The following is a 24,376-nucleotide window of genomic DNA, read 5'->3' on the forward strand; positions in this document are numbered from 1 at the left end:
TCCAATATATCGATCGAAGAATATTTTACTCTAGGTTTCCTTATTCCAGTTATAAGCAATATTGACAATATGTTCTATACCCGAATGGCGGACAACATTCCACGCAAGCCATATAGATTTTATAAGAAACGTATTTGTTGACAATCCTTTATTACGTCGCTGTGACGTACAATAGGGTGACCGCAGTAGTTTAATTTAAGAGCGGTGTAAGCAATTGTTAGATGAGACGCCAAAAAAAAAAAATGCTAAACTAAAGATTTAGTTAGAAATAGCGCAATACAGTGTGTTAAAAATCAAGTCTTTTAAAAAAATTCACAAGTGAGGGTATTTTGCCGAAACGACTTAAGTTAAGTCAATAATATCAAGTTATTTAAGTGAAAATAAGCCAGGTATTTGACTAAAAGTTATTACAACACTGGTAAATGGGCTACACTGTCATTCGATTAAACACCAAAATTAAACACCTGAAAGGGGCGAAATGTCAGCACGTTTAAAATTAAACATGTTTAAATTCCAGGTGTTTAGGCTTTTGCCGTTTATTCTGCCAGGTGTTTAATGCTAGTATTCAGTGTTTCCAAACAAATTTCACAATATATTATGAGGTATACAATTTTATTATTCCAAACAAAGCGAATAATAATATAAATATCGCATTTTTAATACAATGCAGGTGTTTATGCAAACAAAAATGCGTATGTGATAAAAAGAAAAACAGAGAAAAAGAAGATATTTTACAAATTTGAAACCTTTTTTTAATATTTATAATTGCTATGTTTGGCAAATTTTTAAGGTGGGGCCTTTCGTACATTGTTTAAAAACATATAAAAACACAGAGCAGTAGGATGGATAACTTAAATCCCGTGTATATTAACAGGCTCGAATATCAATGAAATATAATTTAACAATTCGTTCAACAAGTGTTGTTCTTCCACAAATGTAATGTCCATTCCATCCACTAATATACCAATGCAGAAAAGCTGCTGTGCCGTCCACCCCAAAGGTTTGCCCAATAAAGGCCTCGAAGAGCTTTTCTTTTTAGAAGACGAGTTGAGCATGGCTGCCTAAGAAATAAATTTAGATCAATATATTACACTGCAGTGATTAAATTATACACTATCACTGAACAACTCTTTATTCCTTTGCTCATAGTAAATTTTTCAAGTTATTCACCAGAACCACTACATGTCATGTCATAAAAATATGTTTTAGTTTGTCACCAATCACTACAAAAGCATATTATTATGACATGTACTAGGTTTGGTGGCAATGTACTCTTTGAGCATAGCATTAGAAAATGTATTATTTATGTTACACTGTAACCTAAAGACATCGCAATGATTACAAAACAAGTTAATTTTTATTGTATTAATATCTTCATGACCCACTAAAATTAAAAAAAAAGGTTCACCCTACTATGAAAACCCAATTAAATCATTAAATAATTTCAGATCAAAAGTAAATATGTGAACCAAAATATTGTATTGGCCATTATGTTTTATCAAAATAATTGCTTAAACTAGTGATAAACAATCTGACCAAAAAAAGTCGCCCATTACTGGGACATGCAGACCAAACATTATACACAAGTTATGGAACACAACACATAAATTAAATATCTATTCAATTATATGTTTTTACCACAAATTTTAAGGTTCGATAAATGAACTTGGGAAGAAGAAACTTTTAGTTTGTTTACCTTGTGTATCAATTTTAGTAGATCTATACTCTTTTGTTGTTTTCCAATTGAACTTTGTCACAGACTTTTATTTTACCATCTTACACTGCAGTTAAAATTCCTGCAAATAAATAAAAACTCTAATTATGTAAACTATATCATTTTATTAAAGCGTCAGTAGCATACCAAAAGTACTACATATTAAATTTTACATTTAAAGCTTTAATGTAAGATTTAAATAAATTAAAACTAAAACACATATTAAAGTACTTCAGAAATTTTACAGAGATAAAAAAAATAATTTGCTGGCTGCTACTAACAAAATAAAAGCCAAATGGGAATAAACTATATTAATGTAAAACATGTAAGTAAAATTTACTTACATTTTTAACCTAATCTCCTGTGAACCAAGTTTTTCTGAAGTTGAAAAGAGCAAATGGTTTGCTGTCATTGATTGCCCTGAAACAAAGCAGTGTAATCTAAATACCTTTAATAATAATGATTTAATAAAAGCATACTTGGCTGTTAACAGAATAATTAAAGTGCTACTTTAGACAAGAAATAGCTTACCAACCTGTTTCGTTTAATTTTCCATGTCTACATTTGTATGGCACCAAACTATTATAAAGTAGTCTTTTACAACTTTCATTGCTTTTGGATTTATGAATGAAATACCTACAATTCTGAAACAATAATCCAATTTCAGACATTTCGTTTTCGCTTGGAAAACTTTTTTTAAACATAAATTTCACACTCTAGACCTGCCCGTCTTCAAGCGTCTTGCACAGCTAATAAAACATTATCACTACACATTTATGAAAAAGCAAATTAAAATAAATAATATATATATAAATCACCACCATACACATTAGTATTTGTTTTACATCAATCTTAGTAACTCGAAAGCCAAAAATACGCCAAACCGTCTTTAACTGTAATGTATAACTTGTACTGGTTAAAAGTCAAACTTTTTTTCGGCATTTTGAATTCCCGCGTTGGTCACAGTCACAGACCAGTGGATATGCTTTGTTGATGTTCATCGGACCGAATCAATTTCAAATAATTTCAATCATGAGTTGATTTATTGAATGTACTTAGAATGTACAATATGACAAAAACTTGTTTATAACAAAACAAAATTTACTATAAATAGTTAAAATATATCGTAAATCAAACATTTAATAAATAATACTTACTATTCGTCGTACGTTAAACAATTTAAACTTGATAAATATATAAGCTTCACAGCGATACAGCATTGCCCTAGAAAAAGTCCTTCCCAAAGATTGTGTTCATCACGCGTATTTTATTGCTGGCGCAATTTAAATAGGTCATGGCGGCGCAAGACCGAACAGCTTCGCTTTTTACTTGGGTAGTACAAAGTTATTCGCAAGCTACATAATGAAATCAAATATTGGATTTAATGGCACGTCAAGAACACAAACCAGTATTTTCATGATTGTCGTTATATTTAAAAAATGAAATGACGCCTAATAAGCCGTACAGATGTTAAGTGAAACCATGAATTAAGTCATTCCGTTTATTGTGATCTGTTACGATCAATCGATCATACATGCAAACTTGTATAGTTAAATATTTGAAATCGTACATAAAACAACTGTTCAGTGCTTTAAAATACCAATACCCCTAATCAACATCTTATAACGTCAGCATAAATGACTTGAGCTATTGCTTTACAAGAATGTATCGAATTGACATGTCTAATAATTGACGTGTTAAATTATGAAGTGTTTAATCGTAAACATGTTTAAATTCGTCAATTGTGCTTAAAATCACCCAATAATTGTTGTTAAACACGTCAAAATATCAGGTGTTTAACATAAAAGCGTTCAGGTGTTTATAATTTAAACACCAAAACTAAAATTAAACACAAAGGTGTTTAAATTAGGTGTTTAAGTGTTTAGATTTTAAACGTGTATAGACCGTTTTAGTGTTCAAATTTAAACACCGTTCTGACAGTGTAGTTGGTGTGTGCAATATAGGTGACTCTGGCCCTCTGGCAGTTCGTTGCACACCTCTGTTCTAGAATCTTTTAGAGCTGCAATTAAGCTCTGTTTATGGAATGTGTTTATTACTGAGACTTAAGTCGATCAAGTTGTAGCCACAAACCGATTAACGTGGCTGGTGTCTTAGCACGTTCGTCTCAACTTTCCACAAAACTGGTTAAAATAACCTTTAGATCCACGATGTTTAGAGCTTTTTCAACCACGATATTGGTGTATTTAGGAATAAAGACTGATTGCTGCTTAGATTGCACGATTCTAGCAGACAGTGTTTGGATTACTGGCCACTCCCTTCCGCCACAAAACCTGATCGTCAACATGCAGTCGGCTTGGTGCAAATTTACGCGCAATTAACTAATAATTTCGCGGAAACTTGCAGGACTTAGAAAAGCCCCGGGCTTTTTACGAATTTTGGCGGAACTAGAGCGTCAGGTTCCAGCAAAACGATTAAATCTGAACGGACGCAGATGCCGAAGCTGGACAGGTGATAGGTTAGAAGCGGCAAATGAATAAGTTTTATTTCCAATTACGACAAAAATACGCTTAAAGCTTCAAAAAATTCGTTTAAAAACATAGAAACTATATGGGATGTCTAATTATCATTTTTTCAATATTTTGAATGCATTTTAGTTTTGCAAGAATTATAAACTTCGTTTTGAAAGAACCTATGTTTTAATCGTAGGGCGGTCTAATACTTGATATTTTCATTTTAGTGTTATTGTTTTGAGGTATTTCATTTCAAAGCCGATAGACGATATTTGGTCAAACACAAAGCGATCCTATACGATATCTGCAAAATTGATAAATTTGACAAGCGCAATGTTAATGATTTTCCAGTAGCCATCCCAAAACTTGCTTTCGGCGTTAAAAAGCGTACTTTTTCTAATTTTTTCATGTGACGGTTTTTCTCAGAAATTTACCTTCTAAGTTGAAAACTCTACGTTAAATCTAAAAACATGGCTGTAATGCATTAACTAATTGGTATCGGATCGGCACCGATATCACCCAAGTATCGGATGAGTATCGATAATACTATCCGGTATTATCGTACAAGAACCGATACGATATTATCGGTCGAGTACCGATACACACACTTGGCATCTGGTATCGCCCCGTATTCGATATTATCGTTCATCCTTATAGTTAATAGCATTTGTATTTTTATTACTGACTTGACACAATTAGGCCAGTGGCAAAATACATAGCCCTTCACCAAAACAAACTAAATTAAAAATACGTTAAAGCATATAAGATAAGCTATGATATACCAAAAAAAAAATTTTTTTTAGAAAATTTATGTTTTGCAGAAATTACAAACTACGTTTTAAAAAATTTGTTGATATCAATGCTATTCATGTTGAAAATGATTAAAGAGAATCCTAAACGTTCAAAATGTTACTTCTGTACGGGCTTTAATATTCTTTCTACATCTTACTACAATCACCATTATGCTCCAATGTTATTTTGTTACAGAATCGACGCAATTAGGCCTGTGGAAAAAACAATTTATTGAACCTCTTAAAAAAAACCAATTTTTTCAAAAATCTGCAAAATGGTTTCTGGACAGGAACTCTTCAAGAACTTCGTGCGACCTTTGACCGCAGAGTTCATAGGTCAACTGGCCTTCGCTTTCTGGCATTGTTCGACTGCAAACACAGTCGGTATCCTGCCCCCTGAGAGCGGGTACATTAACCCCCTGCTACCGGCAATAAGTGATGGCTTCATTGTGCTTATTCTGGTCATCACCATCGGAAACATAAGGTTTGTTCGTTGGTTTAACCCAGTGGTTCTTAACCGGGGTGGCACTCTTGGGTGTCATTTCTAATCCTTAAGGGTGCCAATAGGTATTTGATAATCTTTAAGAATCTGGTTTTTGCTTAACTTTTACAACTTTTTGTGTAAAATTAGAGTGGAATAACTACAAAATATAGCTTCCTACGTTGTGTCGAGTTGACGTGTGTTCTTCCAGTTTCGTTTAATGTCAAATTCTAGTGGATTACCTACGAAAAAATCTTGTAGGGGTGCCGCAATCTATTTTTTATTTCTGAGGGGTGCCGCTAGCCACAAAACGTCGAGAAAAGTTATTTTAGTAAATACTAAGCCTGGTATCAACAGCATATTTATTGCTTACGGTTATCTTTGTATAATTAACCGTGTTTGAACTTGAATTTGTTACGCTCGTTCCACTTTAATTTTGCACATTTTGTCTCCAGTGGCGCCCATGTTAACTTCTCAGTCACAACAGCTGTCTTCATCGGAGGAGGGATTAAGTGGTACATGGCGATCCTCTACTTCCTTGTGCAGATGCTCGGATCCATGACCGGAGCCGGGCTCGCTTTTGTAAGTAGATGGCGTAAAAGCGAATTAGGTTAAATATGTCAAAAATCATTGAAAGATACCTATAGTTTTTGTAGCTATACCAGGGGTAGATCCAGGGCCACGCGGCCAAACTGTATTTTTCGCTTAAAAAGTAATGCTGGTTGAAAAAAAAGTAATGCTCCCCAAACAAAAAAAGTCTTAGCAGCTACAAATACTTTTCGAGAGCAGTGACCAAAAAAAATTAAATCATTGAAACCACACACGAATGATTTAGTTAGAAGTAAGTCAGAAATTACGTCATAATTGATAATCGAGTACTTCACCGGTAACGTGACATATTCCTTGGAGAAATTAACCAACCAATGTTCACTTTTTGTTTGCTGGCCGTAGAACATATAATACCGAAATGGAAATTTGCAAAAAATAGAGTATTTTTATTTCTTTAGTGCATAACTTGTTTAAAATAGCTTTATGAAAAATTGTTCGAATTGTAGATTTTCCAGCTTTTGTAATTGAAGCTTTAATGCTATACGATTATGGATACCAACATACTTGGGCCGTGTATAGTTCACCAAAGTATATTGTTTAAATTCGGTCGACAAATGATGTCATAATCAATATTTTCACGCCAGGTTGCAAATGGCCAGGCTTCGGGGGCATTTGCCCTTGGTCCGGGGGTGACAATCGGCCGGGGGGTGCTCATGGAGGTCATGCTGACGTCACTTCTTACTCTGGCGGTTCTCCTGGCCGCTGTGGAACTCAGTGCCCCCCTGGCAGCCTTTGCTATCGGCTTCTCTATTCTCATCGACATCATGGCTGGGTAAGTTAACCTGCTTGCTGTCTCAGTGTTACGTCATAGAGGGAGTTGACAAATACAATGAGCAAGATGTTTTGGTTTGAATATAATCTGCTTTAACAAAATCTGGTGTTTAACATGACAATTTTGAGCAGTTACTTTTAATAAGCTCATCCAAGCAAAGAGTTTGAAAAAATATAGGGAAAACCTACAATAAAGCTATAGGAATTCATACAAATTTTAGCAACATTTTGTTCATTTTCCAAAAGGAATTTATATAATCATTGGATTTGGATTTACTTTGCTATTAATATTTTTTGACGTCAGACATTGTAAGAATATGAAAGCCCATACAGAAATACGTTTCATTTTAAACGTTTCGAATAAATGTTTATTCATTTTCAACTTTAAAATGCTTCTTATTCTTACCATGTCTTACTACACCCTACAACCATTATGCTCCAAAGTTTTTACGTCAGGATTATAGAAATTATTTTTTTGCAAACAAAATACAGCCTAACAATTAATGGCGCCGTTTTAAGGTGAGGGAAATCCTGAAACATATATTTGCTTCCGTAGGTTTAACATCACTGGAGGATGCATGAACCCTACTCTGAGCTTCGGACCAGCAGTTGTATCTGGACAGTGGCAGGATTACTGGATCTACTGGGTCGGGCCCCTCATTGGGGCAGCTATATCCGGAACCCTCTTCAGGTGGGTTGAGTAGAAAACATGCAAGAAATGGCCAAGAACTATAGAAGAGGTGTTGCTTAATTGCGATAACACTAGTTTCAGGGGGTACATGAAGGCCTGTCAAAAAAGTTAGCGTTTTATTACATAAATGGAATGAGCTCTTCTGGAAAATGTAATTTTTGTTTTATTCCGACGTTTTGACGTCCTATACAGGTCGTCTTCATCAGGGTAAATAACACTGAATGCGACTAGTACAGTGCACGATAAACAAAGGAAAAAAAGAAAACAAGAATGGAACGCAAGCACGTTACAACGCAACGAAAACACCGCGCGATAACGATTGATTGGGCCTCTAATCTTTAAGCAGGTGCCAAGGGACGCCGGAGCGATTTCAGGGCAAGGGGGACGACTTGGGTAACTTAGATCGCAGGCGAGTTTAGCGAGACGAAATGGGGGGTCCGGGGGCACTCCCCCGGAAAAATTTTTGCGGCCACGCCCTCTAGATTGGCTTAAAATGGTACCAAAAATGTTTTAACAAATGTCAAGCATGTCATTTTACGAATTTTTTTGCATTTTTCCGTAGCTCAAGCCCTACTCCTTCGGCCCTGTGGACTAGTACAATATATCATTTTAAATGAAAAGAACACTTCCCCCCCCCTTGCCCCCTTAGCAAAGGGCAGGAGGGGCGCTTGCCACCCCTCTCCGGCATCCCTGCAGGTGCCTGTAGCACGCTGAAAGCATCACGTCTGTTTTGATGTTCATTGTGTTGCCCCGTTGGTGAATATTCCATGACTCAAGAAATAGTCTTTTCCTGTAGTCAGACTCCCGGGCCACAACAGACGCCGCATTGAACTTATATAAATGGAATGAGTTTTGCCTAAGAAAAAAATTATTTAAAAACACCATTTGGCGCCTTCTTGTTGAATGTGTTTAGACTTCATTTTAGTTTCACATTTTTTGGATCAAAAACAGACGGTTTTAAGTTTACTTCTTCAATGAAGTCCTCTCTAAAATTTTATGTCGACCATGCTCCGCGAGAACTTAATTTTTTTTTTTTGGCTTGATTTGGCAAATTTCTAAATCTATCATAATTTAGGTGGACTATGCACGGGTCTGTAAAGCAGCTTGATAATGAAAAGTCATAGCCAGGTCAAGTAAATAACATTATCTAAATAAAGACGTTTTGATACGAACTTGTATCATCTTCAGTTAATGCAATGAGATGATAAATGTCCCTGACGATAATATAAGCTAGTATGGAAACGTCTTTATCAAGATGATGTAAGATTTGTACGCAAATATCAGTATATAAATACTGTGCCAATTCCAATTGGTTTATTATTTTAAATGTGATTTGCAAAACTCGAAATTGCCCCAGTGCATCTAATACATAATTTTACTGATGTCTTAAACTATAAGGGCTTCACTTTTGTTACAGTAGCTTGATATTAGCGTACAAAGACATTTTCTCCTTTATAAAGCATCGCATACTTGGCCGTTTTGAAAGTAGTTCTTAAGCTCTTTGGGGCGGTTTTACAGCTTTTACGATGCGTTTTAAAGAAATATCCTTTGAAAACACCAACGTCAGTTTTTGTTATCCAGGCAATTAGCTTATGATGGCCTTTACTGGAATGTCAAATCTCCGTTGGTGGTTTGTTTAAGCTTGGTACACATAAAAAATTCATTTAAGGTACAGACTACTGTCACACGCTATATACTAGTTTTTCAAGCTTTTAATCGCCAGACACTTGTTGCTTAGCTATTTCAGGTTGTGCCCAAAAATGGTGCCAGAAACGTCTAAAAAACTGCGCCTATAAATCCGAAAAATGTCAATTAAACCACAAACGTGGAGCTTCGCAAATTAAAATTTGAACCACGAGTAGAAACCGCACATTCCATAAAGCTCAGAGCGTCGCAACGGCCCGGTGTAGCTGATATGGTTACAAGTCGATAATGTTTATTCAGTGTGGCTTTCTTGTGGCTCTAATGCGCTGTTCACATATTGACTCAACTGTTGGGCGTGGGCCGTTAAACAGGATTTACCTGATCTGCTGGGTTAACCATCAACAGGAGAGTTTATTTATGGCAGCAGCTGACACGATTTAGGCTTTCCACCTTCAGGTATTGGCAAACCCTTGTTAGGTTTTGTATGAACACATCGTTGGCATTTTTTGGCACTTTATAGAGTTGTAATGAAACATCAAATTAAAAAATTGCAAATTTTGACTGAATCCTGATTAATTTTATCAAAGAAAAATATAACATAAGTAAAATTATTTAAAGAATTTGCTTTTTATAGGTTTTTGTTTTAAGCAATCTTATTAAGTTCAGCATTTATTTATTTTTAAGGTTTTTTTGTTTAAATTGGCTTAAGGGTTTTTAGTAAATATGTAAAAAAAAAATCAGAAACTCAAAAACGTTTTTCCATGTTACGTTTGCATGAAGGTCTGGCCATGAACCACTGAAAAATCTTAGTGTACATGTTCCGCCGAAATGTGTGCTTTTACATTATTTTCAATTAAAACTCAATTTATAACGAAAGTCTTTGAACTGATCTAACGTTTAATGGTGAAAATAACGGCCCAAATAGATGTTAAAAGCGACATGCTTTATTGTCAAACGTTTCGGCAAATTCTAATGCCATCATCAGTGACTGTATAGTGTTCCAAATGATCTAACGTGTTTCGAATACTTCTACAGCCCTGGGGACACTTTGTACGGATCTGTAATGTAGCTTGATAATAAATTGCAAAGCCAAAAAGGTCGAGTAGATCGACATCATCTTGATTAAGACGTTTCGATACGAACTTCTATCATCTTCAGTTAATGTTTACAGCCCTGCAATTCAGTATCTTATATTAAAAAATAAGATAAATGGCACAAGTTTATAAAAAATAATATATAACAGAAACATTTTATTTGAACCAAGTGATTTGGGGGGTCCCAGTGGGGTGGTTGGGGCCGAAACAGGGTTTTTCTCGTACAAGTAATGCTCGATCAGTGAGTATATGGGGAATACCCTTCTTAGTTTACACATGTTGGGACGTATGGGAATGACGTTCCACAACTATTAGGTTTTTTCTCTTTTGTTTTTGTGTAAATGGTTAATAAAAGCAACGTTTTAACTAAAGTCATTAGAAGACTGCTGTAATGCCCTTCAAATATTCTTCATTTTTTAATATTTATTTTACTTTTGTTGTTTGTAGGCTTGTCCTGGGAGGTAAAGCAAGACTTCTGTTTAAAGACGCGCCCGAAACCAAAGTGCCAACTGACAACAGCCTTGATATGGAGCAGGATTCGAAGATTTAAAACGCGGTCGTTTTGTTTCCAAATGTCTTACTTTGCGAACACCAGAATGTTGCATAAATCCTGTTCATAATCGCAACCAGAAATACTACTGACCAAGACATTACACTGCATCAAACGTTTTTCACTTTATTGCCTGTATTTTGATTTGTTCATAAAGTAACGCGCATTTTATTCAAGTTTTATTGAAACGCTAAACTTTTCTGAATCCATCAAACCAGTCGTAACAAGCGAAAAAGTAAAAAAAAAAATTACTGAAAATCTCGAATGCTGAAAAGTATAACAAACGACGAATAACAATAAATGCTGTTCAAGTGTTACAATTGTCGTTCAAGTTTTGGGTAAATACCATGAATACCAAAATTCTAGCGGTTTATATGCAGCATCCTAAAGAGATGTGGTTTTGCGATATTCGATACGAAGTATTGTAGTAAATTTTGGGATTATATTAAGTGTTTAACTTTTAACTTAACCCAAATTAAAAACTACCGCAATAAAATTGTCTTGTCGATAACAGCCGTTGCATGCCGGGAATAAAAATTTTCTGTAATATTAACCTAATCCAGGTTTTTCGCAACATTTTTTAACTTGCGTCACCCTACAGAAATTATAAAAGTTGGTGGCACCCTTACTCGTGTTTTTGCTGAGTGGTTAACTGTAACGTTACAATAAATGAGATTGAAACAGCACATTAACTGTGCAACAAGGTTGAAAAAAACTTTTTAATTTTTGGCAATTTTATCGTACATAACAAACGGTATTAAGAAGCTTAAGAGCAAAAATTGGAATCCTAGAAATTTGAAATATCTCTCGGCACCCTTGAGCGTTAAAAATGTCATGTTAGATTGCGCGGCACCCCGGTTGAGAACCACTGACGTAATCCGTCGAATTGCAAATATTATTAAAAACGGAATGACTCTGCTTTTTTTCAAATTCGTTTTCCGCAAAAAACTTTAAATTCCCATGTGATTCTGACTTGCTTGTTCTTGCAGGTCGCATTTTTGTTTTTATTCTTATTTTCACGTAAGACACTTTAGAATTATTTCGTTGAAGAGTATCATCATTGCTGTAGTTTATAACTTCACCATTTCCGTGCAAAAGTCATCTGTGTATTTTCACACCATATAAATCGCCAAATAAACGCGCTAACCACACCTTTACCAGTAATTGGTTGTTTCACTTTTGTGGTTGTTTTGTGGGTCTGCGATTTGATGCATTAAATCTTGTCAAAGACAAAGGTACCGTATCTAATTTAGATTTTTTTCAGGATTTGACCTAAATTTAAAGAAATTAAACTTAACTGCTAACAGATAAACACAATAAAAAATTTGTATGCTTGGGAGTAGTCGCTGAAATAAAGATATTTGTTTGGGCGAGGCAATATAATTTTTCTAGCTGACGTCACAAAATTACGTCATAAAACATTTTGCAGTTAAGTGTGTTTATTGTTTTTATGCTTGAACTAGTTTATCAAAAGTTTTGCTACAATATCACTGGATAACCAATTGAAAAAAAACCTTAGCTTAAAAATGCAAGTTGTTTAAGACAAAAGCAGGGGATAAAGTAAGCATTAACGGTCCGGCTTTATGGTGAAATGAAGGCTACCGGAATGTCGTTTCGAAAAATTATAATTATTGTGCAGTACCGGTTAAAAAATGCTATTTTTATAGCAGGTATAATGTCCATTTTTCACCTGATCATACCGCCATTAATTGAGTGTGTTTAAAATTAGGTTTTAGTTGCATATTTTTTACTTTAGATCTGAGAATAACCTTAGGCATTGGAAGGTTACTTGTTTTAAACGAGGAGTTATGGCGTGGCTTTATGACGTATGTCATCTTTAAAAACGTCATATGCGCTCCGGTAACAAAAAATATACATAAACTGTTGCTACCAGGCATGGTGATATAAATCAAAAACAGCTCCTTTGGTAATTTTAATTCTATACCAATGTTTCGGCAACCTATGCAAGCCGCCTTTGTCAGAATGAATGACACTGAATACTCGTACAACAAATGGAAGTGAAGCAGCGAGTTTTGATTACAAGTCTCATTAAACAAATTTGCCTCGACCAATCAACCTCACTATTACTTCAAGGTATTGTTGTAGTGTGATTACAAATCCACACAGTGTTTGTAGGCTGGTGTTTAGCTGGCCAGCCAGAAACCGGCGAGCAACACAACCTTTCAGTATTTAACTAGACAAGACTGGTATATTGATATAAGCTTTCGCACATATAAGTTGAAAGTTTGCATAAAAGAGGAAAGGCGACACCAAAAAGCAGAAATGATTTATAACCCAGAGCCTTTTTGGCAGCCGGGAACTTTAACAATAACGCGTTCACACAGGTGAAATACTTTTATCTGTTACGGAAATATGTGTCACGATATAACATTTGTCATGTGTGAAACAGCCGAATGCTTTGTTCTCAGAATGACAGCGAGTGTTTGGTAAAAGGCGTGAAAAAGTGACAAATCATAAATCGTAGCATATTTGATAAATACACAATACAATAAATTCCAAATTATCCACTAATTATTACTTATGACGCTACAGAAGCACAAAAGGAAAAAAGCAAAATAAACGCGAGCAACGAAACGATAAGAAAATAATTAGCGATAATTAGCGATTGCCTCTAGTCCTTCAGCTAGTGCTTGTAGCATGCAGAGATCACGTTAGTTTTGATGTTCATGATGTTACCCTTAAAAAAAATTATACTATTACCCTTGGTTTAAAGTAAATGGACATATTTAGGAACACTACAAAGTTGTTGCTCATAAGCAAATCAACTTTAAATCATGACTTAAGCGTTCTGTGTGTCCGATCCATTCAAATTCTTTATTAGTTAATTTTTTAAAGATTGGTGGCTGTATTTTTTATCAATTTAAATATTATTTTGACATTATGCTGTTTGGTCGGACTATTTAACATTTATGTAGTCTATAGTTTAGGTTTTGTTAGTGGATAAAGGCGTTTTATTTAGGCATTGTTACAATCTAGAAATCATGAAGGAAAGCTTACCGGAAAAAGCGTACAGCTATAGCGCTTCTTGTGGGGATTCTGCAATTAGTATGAATTTATTTTCTTTAGGATTGTTACAAAAGTTGCAACTCATGAATAAAATGTTGCACTCCTAAATAGGCAAAAATCGATCGCATTTGTTTCCATCGTTAAGCAAACTTTTCCACATAAACCGCAAAATTAAAATCAAGTATAACTAACCTCATGTTGGACACAAAATGTAGAAAACATTTCCGGTTGAACAAATTAATTTTTTTCTGTAAACTTTTGAGATATTAGCATACAGATGTTAAAGTATTAAATGAGTTATTTAAATAACAAAGTGACAAAAAACACATAAATCAGAAAATACTACAAACACTCAACCGCAGTTCTGCCACAAATTATTATTTTTAACAAAACAGACTTTTTCTTTTACAAAATTTAGTTTCACAACCGGGAAAATCCCACACATCAACATGCAAGTTTAAAAGTTTTTTGCGAAAATCAAAATGTTTAACTAAATAACAATAGCATTTCATTTTATACTCTAGCAAAGTATTAACGAAGTTTTTCTGGTGTTAACTGTTTTCCTAATTAAAGTATAGCAGTAAAACGTTATGTCGTTATTTGGAAATTTGCTTTCCGACTCGGAAAAGTTTTTCATCATACACGGAATTCAGGATGACATGCGAATTGATGGAAGGTCTTGCGAAAACTACAGAACCGTCGAACTTTCCGTAAACATTCTCTCCAACACTCACGGTTCGTCAAAAATCCGTCTCGGTAACACGGAACTTTTGGTGGGTGTAAAAGTCGAGCTTTCAAAGCCCCACAATTTAACCCCAAATGAAGGGTCGCTTGAATTCCACGTCGATTGTTCTCCGAACGTGGGTCCTGCGGCTCAACAAAGGTCGCTCAATCGAGACTTTGTGAATAACATCGCAAGTATGTTGGGTAAAGTCTATCGCAACAAGGCAGCGATCGACCTCACTTCGCTGAGTATAATCGAAGGCAAATTGTGCTGGAAAGTTCACATTGATGTCCTCGTGTTGGAATGTGGTGGAAACGTCCTTGACGCGACCTCTATTGCGGTGAAAGCGGCTCTACAGAACACTGAGATTCCAGCGGTTGTTGTTCGTCCAGGCGATGAAGGTGAAGACGAGGTAAATGTTTGTTCATCTTTTTCAATAGTACTTTTTACACATAAAATAGCAACTTTGGGCCTGCTACATTTTTGTACAGTAACACAATAGTTTATCAAATTGAAATTTCAAGCAAATAAATATTATAATAAATACTTTCTCCCCCTAACACAAATAATGTTAGCAATACAAAACCCCTGACTAAAATGTCGTAGGATTCTAGACCAGCACTGCATCAACACAGCGTTTTTTTCAGCAGAGATTAGTTATATATGCACATGATTAGCAAAGTATAAATTCTTGTCTTACCAAATTATTGTTTTTTAACCATTTAAGGTCTCCTATTGGAAAACCTAAATTTATTTTAAAGAAGAGATATTATCTTTACTTTGGATCATTGGATATGTTTTATTTTATCAGTAACTAAATATAGAAAATAATTAAGAGAAAATTGAGCAATAAAATAAATTCTAGATTAAATGGGTTTAACCCAAAAACTAGGGTCCGATATTTGACATTTTATTGTGAAACCGATGCCCTTTATTTTGGACTAAAAGTATCATGATCTGATCCGATTCCAATGCTGTCTTTACTATGCTAAAACAAGCAAAATAAATAAATATGCTGTTGCTACCGGACTTCCGTCCCTGACGAAGGCTTGCCGTTTAGTAAGCCGAAATGTTGGTTGAAGAAATATATGCCAGAAGATCCTATTTTAAGTAAGCAAAATAAAGTATTGATTTTTCTACTCGGGTTATTTAATTAAAATTTGCTTTGGCGTGAATAAGTTTAGTTGCCTCCAGTTGTTAATATACAATTTTTTAATTAATTTACATGTCAAGTTAGAATCACTGCATTTGATTGCAAATCATGGCCGAAATTAAAAAAATGAATTTAATAATGGAGTAGCACCGATACCATACTTACCAATACTACCTGTTGAAATCGGGTGTCGGTCCGATCAGATATTGTTGGACACCACTAAACCCAACAGTTCAATCTGTATCATGTCTAACTCACTAAACAATTGTTTTTTAACTTTTTACTAGAAATTATTTGTAACTTTTCACCAGATATTAATTGTAATTTATTAATTAAAAGGTTGATCTTCCTGATGATCCCTTCGACGTAAAGCGAATCAACGTTGGCAGCACACCGGTGATTATCACCGTCAGTTTCGTCGGCAATCGATTCATCGTCGACGCCTCGATGCAGGAAGAAAACTGCTCCAAAGCGTCCCTGGTAATGGGGGTAACGAGGAGGGGCAAAATACTTGGGGTCCGGAAACAAGGGGCTGGGAGTCTTGACCCTGAGACTCTCGTCGAAATGTTGGACTTTGGAAAGCGATGTGGAAGACAGCTTCATGTTTCGTTGGACAAAATGCTCAAATCTTACAAAACAGGAACAACTGGATATTTGTAACTTGTTTGGGGGTTGGGACAATTTTCGAGGCAGAAATACAATGTTGGGATATTTTGTGCGATACAATTTATTCCGATAGCAAAACCAGGCATGTAAAACAAAATGTATCACGATCTGACTCAATACCAAATGAACATCATTACTTTGATCAAACAAGCAAAATAGATCAAAGGTACAAAGTTAGTTTTGATTTGGTTATTTCATCCAAATTTCGTTCCACGTTAAGAAGTTTGGTTACATTACAATTTTTTGATCAATTAGAAATTTCTGCGTTAGATTGCAAATCATGGCTGAAGTTTATATATTAGTTAGCTATCGGGTCGGACCTGTTGTCCATACCGTCACTTAGCATCAGGTATCGGCTCCGATTAAAAATAATCGGACATCCATAGATGAATGTGGTGGTTAGTACAAAGATGGATTAAAGGTTACAAGATAAAGTTTTGATTTTTTATCTTGAATTTTGTATCTGCCTTAAACCTTTTATATTGAAACACTTTTGTAGTTTAATCATTCTCAAGTTGTTGTTGTTTTGTGCTTGTTTTGTATTGCAGTATTTTTAGCAAGTACAACATTTGCAATTTCAAAGCTAGCTTAAACTTCATTTTCATTAAATACACCTGCAATATAATTATATGTTTCACTTTATTAAACGGAATAATTAGATTACGGAATACACTTTGTGTGAATGAATTAAGAAAACCTATTACTGTTACAAATTTAAACAAGTGCTGTCCTGGTTTCCACAATGTATTAAACCTGATTTCTCATTTCAATTTTTTTTTTTAGTATTGTCCATTTGCTGGTTTTCTAAACTACAATATAAACTAATTCAGTCAGGATTTTAATGTTTTTTTTTGTTTAGAATGTAGGTTAGAAAAGAAAAAATTAAAAATGTTTTAGGTGTTTTATGCAAGAAAGTTGGGAAGCGATGCAAGATTTTATTTTTGTGCAAAGTTTATCAGGTAAGTAAATTTTCTAACCAGTTATTTTATCATGCCCTGAAAAACATAATTTTATGTCTTGGTATTTAAAAGTATTGGTAATTGGTATTTTGTTTTATGCAGCTTTGTGTTAAGTAAATGCGGTTAAACAACAAATTTTTTACTTTTTTATTGTAGACCAGGCATTTATATTTCGAAAGATATATTAAAAATTGATCGAGCGGTCCAATTTTAGGTTTTTGAAACCTATATATATTTTTTCTTTAAACAATCACTGGAGTTTATTGTCCATTAAATACAATGAAAAATAATAAAAAAGATTGGAATTTATTTTAAAGAATAAATACTCTCTTCCAATAAAATATTGTTTTGGGTTAAAAGAATTGCTTAAGTGGTTTTCTCTAATAAAATGTATTTGTTGCAGTAATGCAGCAAGCACATTTTGGCGACGTAAATCTAAATTTATCTTTTTAGAAGTAAATTAAAAGTAAAAAACGATCCTTAAAAAAATACATCACAATAAGGTCACAAAAATGCATTGTGGGCTTTTGTTAATTATATTTGTTGATGTAGGTTTTATTTTTAATGTTGATGACAGCACCCGGCGATCCGATGGGTGAAAAGTTTGCGTTTCCGACACTGACCGATCGAGAAAGTCCCACCGATCGGGAAAAGTCATCACTTGATGGCACTAAAACAACAAAATTATAATGTAACAATGGAATGTAGAGGTGAGAAGTTGTTATTTTTTGCCGAAATTCAGGCGGACTTTCATGACAAATTGATTCTTAATTTACAAGGCTTTCAAACAAATGTGCTTCATTAGGTGAAAGCCTTGACTTTTCGAATTTGTGAACAGTGTCCTCTTAAAGTTTTCTTTTAATAAGGTGAACGCAGTTAGTGACCCAGAATATTTGTGTTAAAATAAATAATATTTTCATTGTATTTTTTTGCAATCATATTCATTTTTTTCCACCATTGTTATGACTATGCTCAATGTATAAAAGATTTACAATTATGAAGTGATACATTAGATGTAATAGGAGTAATTAAGCCTATAAAAAAGAATAAAGATATATTTAAAATCATGCAGAATGCTTGATACTTTGTTATGGGCGTTAGTATTCCTATTATAGTGCATTTTACCTTGTAAGAACACAGTGTTTTGGTGAATAACTTCCGTCCCATTTTTTATCTCAAAGTATATTTTTCCTCTGCCAACTTGGCTGCTGGATTTTCTCCAATATGCGACGTTGCATTGCCTTTTTGGCAAGTCAAATAACTCGCCAATAATAGTGATTCGAGGGTGAAATACGTAGCTTTTGCTTTGAAGCACGAGTCTCACTGACTTCTGTGCGAATCTGCGATTAAATTGGACCGTAATTGTTACTCTTGCAACCTTGTGCTAAATATTTTAATAGACCTAAAAAATCAAAAATGGCTCCTTTGGTAATTGTTTTGGCATATTGTAAAGGTGAATGACGCCGAACGCAAATCGCCTTTGTAAGGGTGAATGACACCGAACGCTTATTGATTTATATTACTATACCTGGTAGCAACAGTTTATATAAGTACAGTTTGTAATACTGTAAACAATTAAATAAAAAAATGTTACTTGGCTCCGGGGGCGTAGCGTGGGGGGGTATTTAGGAGTCTTGACACCCCCCTTTGAAATCTCAGTAAACAATGATCACAAAAATAAAACCGTAATTGCTGCGATGTTACATCGGAAACATTGCACCTGGCATTGAAAACACGTCGGCCGCCTAATCAGGTCGGTGCTTATCGCAGTTAATCACCGCTCGTTATCGTTGTTTCATTTGGCATTTCGCCTGTCACCGACTCAAGTAATGTGAAACAGGCCTTTTAACGCATATGTATTTTATTCGTAAAACGAACAGACTTCTCAACGACGTAGAGAAAACAGGCGTGTAAACTACAGCAATGTTGCCACGTTTCATACAATCGGCGAAACTAAACTACAAATATCACCAGATTTGTTGATAAGCAGCGTTAATTTTGCTGACAACGAAGTGCAACAGTTTGTGATTGACACGTCACAGAGCCTGTTCTGACACCACAATCTAATAGTTTTCGCGCACAATTGAAATTACGTGCCAATCGGACCTGAATGAGTCAACGAGGTGTTGCATTTCTCGTCAAATAGACGAATTTAAAGAGCCGTAAGCTCCAAATAATCACCGTTTTTAGCGTCTAGAATACACGAAACGTAAAATTTTTCAGGTTCCGCCCGTACCCGCTAAGGGTGTTCATACGACGCACGTGTTCGCTTTTGCTGGACGTTAAGTGTTTCTGCTTATTTTTTATGACGTCATTATTCATTACAGTCAGACGGAAAATAGGGGAATTCCCTAAGTTGAAATTGCGGGACACCCCCCCTTTGAAATGGTCACTCTACGCGCCTGCTTGGCTCTTATAAACTTAGACTATAATTGTCCCAATAGTGGATATTTTAGTCTGATACCTGTACCAGATGTTTTGGAAAAATAAATATCGCAATTCGATGTGATACCTAATTACGTCATAATTATGGTCAAATAAACAAAATGAAATGTTAAAGTTTTTTTTTTTTTTTAGGTAATTGATACAAAAGTTAAAAGTTTTTTTTTAGCTAATTAGTCCAAATTGCTGCATTGTACTGCATCGCAAATGTTAGCCACAAATCCTATTTAAATTTGATATCTGATCGACACTGATACCACCCAAGTATTGGTCAAGTACCGATACTACCACTTGGCTTCCGGTAACAACTCCGATACGATTTTATCGGACATCGCTAGATTAAATCATACTTTACCTGGCGAAAAGTTTGCTTTTCCGACACTGACTGATTGGGACAGTCCCAGGTCACTTGGTTACACAACTTTTAAAGTTGGTTTAGGTTTAGTAATTTGGTTTTAGGTTTAAAATCAAAACCTTACTAATATTTTGATTACCTCCATCCTACCAATGCCACACCAGACAGGCTATTTAATTTCCGGGTATTACAAAAAATTAAAAAAATTGTTGGCATTGAAAAATACTGGTGTTGCAAAATATGAATTTTGACCAATGAGCAAAAGTATGCACCTGAGTGAGCTTAAATCATACTTGTAATGTTTTCAATGTAGGTTTTAGGTTTAATATTGTAGTTGTTTTGTAGGACTTTCCTGCGGCTACACAGCCGTTCGCCCGAGACTTTACTAGTTTTTAAAGGCCTGAATACGTTCATTATGCACGAAAGCTACCCAAGCGAATGCTGTCTTTCGCAGTGGTTAGCTTTACGGTTCAACGAGATTGCTCGGAGCCTGTTTAAAGGCACTTCGGTGTTGTTTTTGACAGCTGGGACATTAGCGCTTTGTATAATGGCGAGGCTGATGGTTTAAATGTTATACTTTTGTTGCGAATTTGAAAGAAACTCAGTTTAGTACATTACAAATAAACATTCTGTTTTGCAAGCAATGGGCAGAAAAGAGAGCTTACTTTACTCTGAAAGATTCATCGAGTAATTTTGTGCCGCTTTCGTTTTGTTCTTGAATTGTGTTGTCCAGCAATTTCCAAACAAGAAAGTCGTCCGATAAAGATTGATAACAAATAACAGATTTCATGTTAATCAGCTCCTTTTTTGTTTCATAATCTTGAGCATATGCCCGGTAACTGAATAAATATTAAATTTGTTTTTTTTATGAAAACTTTATACAAAAGTTTTTTGTGTAAGATGACCTTACATACAATACATATCAAGTAATTTTCTAAAAAAATAAATTAAGGCTAAATAAACATCAAATCCTATACAGAACTAGGTAGCATTTTGTGAAAGTTTCGAATGAATCTTAAGATAATGGCTGGATGTTGTAGTTGGAGAATGAATATCAAAGTCCATACATAAGTAGTTCGCTTTCATGAATGTTTCAAATAGTTTTTATTCTTTTTTGTTGTGATCAAACACTTGATTATTCATTTTGTGTCAAACTATAACCTTTAGCAAATATATATTCCTTAAAATAAGTAATTTTTCTAGTTATTCTGTTTGTAGATGTTTTTTTGTGCTATGAAATTAGTTGGTTGATAAGGATATGCTATGGTTATCTTAAACACTGGGGGTAAAAGTGGATATGAATGCTCAGCAGTTTCTATGAGTCTAAAATACTGAAAAAAGTAATTTAAAAAAAGTAAGATTTGCAAGTTTGTTAGGTTAAATTGTTAAAAAAATTTACTGCATTTAGACAAGTATTCCGACCCTAAAGCTTATATGCTTAACTGCATTGAATTTTAACAACAGCTTACATCGCCAATTTGTCGGTTAAAAAGTTGAGTTTCTGGTTGTTATCTAGCTCAGTTGTGTGATGATCTGTCCACCGAATTCCATCTTCACTTCTTTTGACCTACAACAAACAATTTTGGTTGCGGTTTTACTTTTCACTTAACTCACAATTTTACATTTTACATAGTTTCTCTATTTAAGTTTCAATGGTTAAATTGTTCTTAGGCAAAATTTTAGTGAAGTACCACGTTTCGACCAAATATTTCTTTTAGTTTTTAGCTGAAATTTGACTTTATATATTTAATATTGAACTCACCGTTACTTCAACGCTGCCTGTTTCTGATTGTATGTGCGGCAAAAATGCAGTTGGTAGTGTGATCTCTAACGCTTTGTTGAACTCGTATCCAAGTGGCTCAAACTGGATCATCGGAGATATGTGACTCTATGTAACATATAATGTGCTGTAAAGTACAAATTTATTTTGAGATTTTTTAGACTGTTGTATTTAAACAGATTAAAATCAGAAAAAATCCATAAAACCTTTTATTTTAAACAATCCTTCATGTTTTTTACCAGTCATATAACATATTTACCGTTATTTTTTCAAAAAATATATCATATTGTCCAATTTAATAAAAGCTTGAGAAGCGCACCGCTCTGAACAAAAATCAGTCAGCAAAGGTCTAAAACTTTTAATACAAATATGCATTTCGCCATATAAATGACATCATCAGTTTGTCTGTACAAATAAATAGTAAAAAATTAAAATATTAAAATGTAAAATAAATTAATAAAATACATTCAAGACGAACAAACACAAAGACAGTCTGCGCATAAACGCCAACCACTAAAGTAAAAACAAAAGCAAAAGGAGCATGCTTGTCCAATTTATATTTAAATATAGCTTTTGTCTGACTTACATTTTTACTTCCGTTCTGATGCAGAACTTTAACTTTTATCATTGTTTCTTCTTGAACCGAATCCTCCGAAATATGTATCAAACAACCTTCCTCTTCTATCACTTGAGCTTTGTTTCCAATATGCTGCTCCTTGCTTTGCTAAAGTAATATTGAACATTTAAAGATTTTGGAGCACATCGGTTGGAGGTTGTAGTTAGACGTAGAATGAAGCCCATACAGAAGTAGGAAGCATTTTGTGAACGTTTTGATAAACCTAAACTAGTGGCTGAAGGTTGTGGTTTCTTTATGTTTTATTGCTAATATGACTTTAACCAAATGGTGTAGTTATAATTTCATGTATATAAAACTAATGGAACTTTTTTAACGATTATGTTACAGGGGAGGCAGATTTGCTTTAAAATTTAATAAGTAATACAAAGGACCAACGAGCATTAAAGTATCATTTTGTTTTAAAATGTTATTTCAGAATGGTAGTTCTCTGCCTTTTTGGGCTTAAAGCACCCTAATATAATCAGTTCACAGCACGCCTCATTTTCATTTTCAAGCGGTTAGCTGTGATGTTACAATAAACTAACTTCAAACAACACACACCAACTGTACACAAGGTAGAAAAACATTCTGGATTTGTTCCAATCATACAAGAATACATAACAAAAACCTTCTCGTGGAACCCTTAATCAATAGAAATTCGTCACCCTTTGGAACCACTGATTTAGATGTACTGAAAGGTGTATAAACTATTTTTCTTGTATTTTCGTGTGGCGGTTGTAAGACTTACGGTTTCTGCCAGTACTTGAGCAAATTTTACGCTCTCCTTTAGTTCCTCGAGCTCTTTTCTGCTGAACTCGACCTCGTTTCGGTGCTGGACCTGGTTCGATACGTTCTTCACTTGTTCTTTTGCCTCCAGTGCTTCAGTAAACATGTCAATGGCCTCATCGTACCTACAAAATGGTGAAACTGTAGAACTCCCGGTGTCATTATGACTATAAATCAACCAAAAAATTGGCATCTCAATAGTTTGGCAACAAAGTTAGTAGCTAGACTTTAAATGGCCATTAATTGTCCAATGTTTAGTTGACGGATTTAAGTCGACTGTTTTTATATACAGGAGTATGTAAGGAAGTTCTGTCTTTTGATATTGTTAAACCTTGTAAGCTTAGTGGCTTTAGATTGCTTAAGAAAAAATGGCAATTGAATTTGTCAGCACACTACAATTGAGATCTGTAAAACAAAAACTAACTTGAAGTCGACATAACCTAATAGCAGTATGATTTTAATGGCCTTAACAAAAAAAATTTGATGTTTATTTTCAAACCAGAGATGTGTAGTCAGACGGGGGAGTTTCTGGAAAACATATTTTTTAAATGAAGTAAACCAAAAACGTACAAAGTTAAGAAATGAAACCAAATAGCCAAAAACTTAAAAATACTTCTTTTTATGAAAAGTTGTACTTTTTGAATTTCTGGTTGTTCAATGTAAAGTACCAAATAACTTTGATAGAAATTTCAATCAACAAGAATTTTTCCACATTGAGCGGGAAATTCAGTGTTTGATTTACCGAATTAAAAAAAGGAACATCGAAACGAAAAAATAACGGGGGACCCACTAGGTTTTCGCAACGCACGTACATTACCTTGAACTGTTGTAGTACATTACTCCCAGGTTGTTCAAGCTGTAGGCATAGATTAGATGGTCTTTTGCGTTTTCACCAAAGGTCTGTCTCATCACTTGTAAGATTGACTCCACTGTTTCCTGACGACCCGAGATATCTTCGACCAAATGCTGAACGTGCTCGATCTGATGCAAACACCACGCTTCGTTTAACCGCTTCAGCTCCTTGTTGTGGCACGCTGTTCTCCGTAACAGCT

At 34.6% G+C, this 24,376-nt stretch overlaps 2 protein-coding genes and 1 long non-coding RNA gene across 3 annotated transcripts; 2 read left to right on the top strand and 1 right to left on the bottom strand.

Moving 5' to 3' along the window:
• Nucleotides 1–435: 435 nt before the first annotated feature.
• LOC146162831 (uncharacterized) lies at nucleotides 436–2,289 on the bottom strand. Its single transcript, XR_014494715.1, has 4 exons — nucleotides 2,250–2,289; nucleotides 2,059–2,134; nucleotides 1,697–1,796; nucleotides 436–1,061 (listed from the first exon to the last, which is right to left on the bottom strand). It is a non-coding gene; the product is annotated as an uncharacterized LOC146162831 (long non-coding RNA).
• A 2,887-nt stretch (nucleotides 2,290–5,176) lies between these two features.
• On the top strand, nucleotides 5,177–11,973 carry LOC146162832 (aquaporin-8-like). Its single transcript, XM_083384417.1, has 5 exons — nucleotides 5,177–5,460; nucleotides 5,913–6,039; nucleotides 6,651–6,838; nucleotides 7,394–7,528; nucleotides 10,714–11,973. The coding sequence occupies exons 1-5, from the start codon at nucleotides 5,252–5,254 to the stop codon at nucleotides 10,814–10,816; spliced, it is 762 nt and encodes a 253-aa protein (XP_083240543.1). The 5' UTR covers nucleotides 5,177–5,251; the 3' UTR covers nucleotides 10,817–11,973.
• Nucleotides 11,974–14,367: 2,394 nt separating this feature from the next.
• On the top strand, nucleotides 14,368–17,171 carry LOC146162833 (exosome complex exonuclease RRP42-like). The gene is made up of 2 exons (XM_083384568.1): nucleotides 14,368–14,979; nucleotides 16,060–17,171. The coding sequence occupies exons 1-2, from the start codon at nucleotides 14,434–14,436 to the stop codon at nucleotides 16,378–16,380; spliced, it is 867 nt and encodes a 288-aa protein (XP_083240694.1). The 5' UTR covers nucleotides 14,368–14,433; the 3' UTR covers nucleotides 16,381–17,171.
• Nucleotides 17,172–24,376: the final 7,205 nt, after the last annotated feature.

This window comes from Ascidiella aspersa, chromosome 3 (genome assembly GCF_963924565.1).
Source record: "Ascidiella aspersa chromosome 3, kaAscAspe10.2, whole genome shotgun sequence".
NCBI classification, from domain to species: domain Eukaryota; kingdom Metazoa; phylum Chordata; class Ascidiacea; order Phlebobranchia; family Ascidiidae; genus Ascidiella; species Ascidiella aspersa.

What these genes read in the sequence shown, in the direction of transcription:
- LOC146162832 (XM_083384417.1), top strand. Translation starts at nt 5,252, where the DNA reads ATGGTTTCTGGACAGGAACTCTTCAAGAACTTCGTGCGACCTTTGACC. An exon ending in CTCATCGACATCATGGCTGG is followed by an intron (nt 6,839 to 7,393) that starts GTAAGTTAACCT and finishes TTGCTTCCGTAG; the next exon opens with GTTTAACATCACTGGAGGAT. An exon ending in ATATCCGGAACCCTCTTCAG is followed by an intron (nt 7,529 to 10,713) that starts GTGGGTTGAGTA and finishes TGTTGTTTGTAG; the next exon opens with GCTTGTCCTGGGAGGTAAAG.
- LOC146162833 (XM_083384568.1), top strand. Translation starts at nt 14,434, where the DNA reads ATGTCGTTATTTGGAAATTTGCTTTCCGACTCGGAAAAGTTTTTCATC. An exon ending in GCGATGAAGGTGAAGACGAG is followed by an intron (nt 14,980 to 16,059) that starts GTAAATGTTTGT and finishes ATTAATTAAAAG; the next exon opens with GTTGATCTTCCTGATGATCC.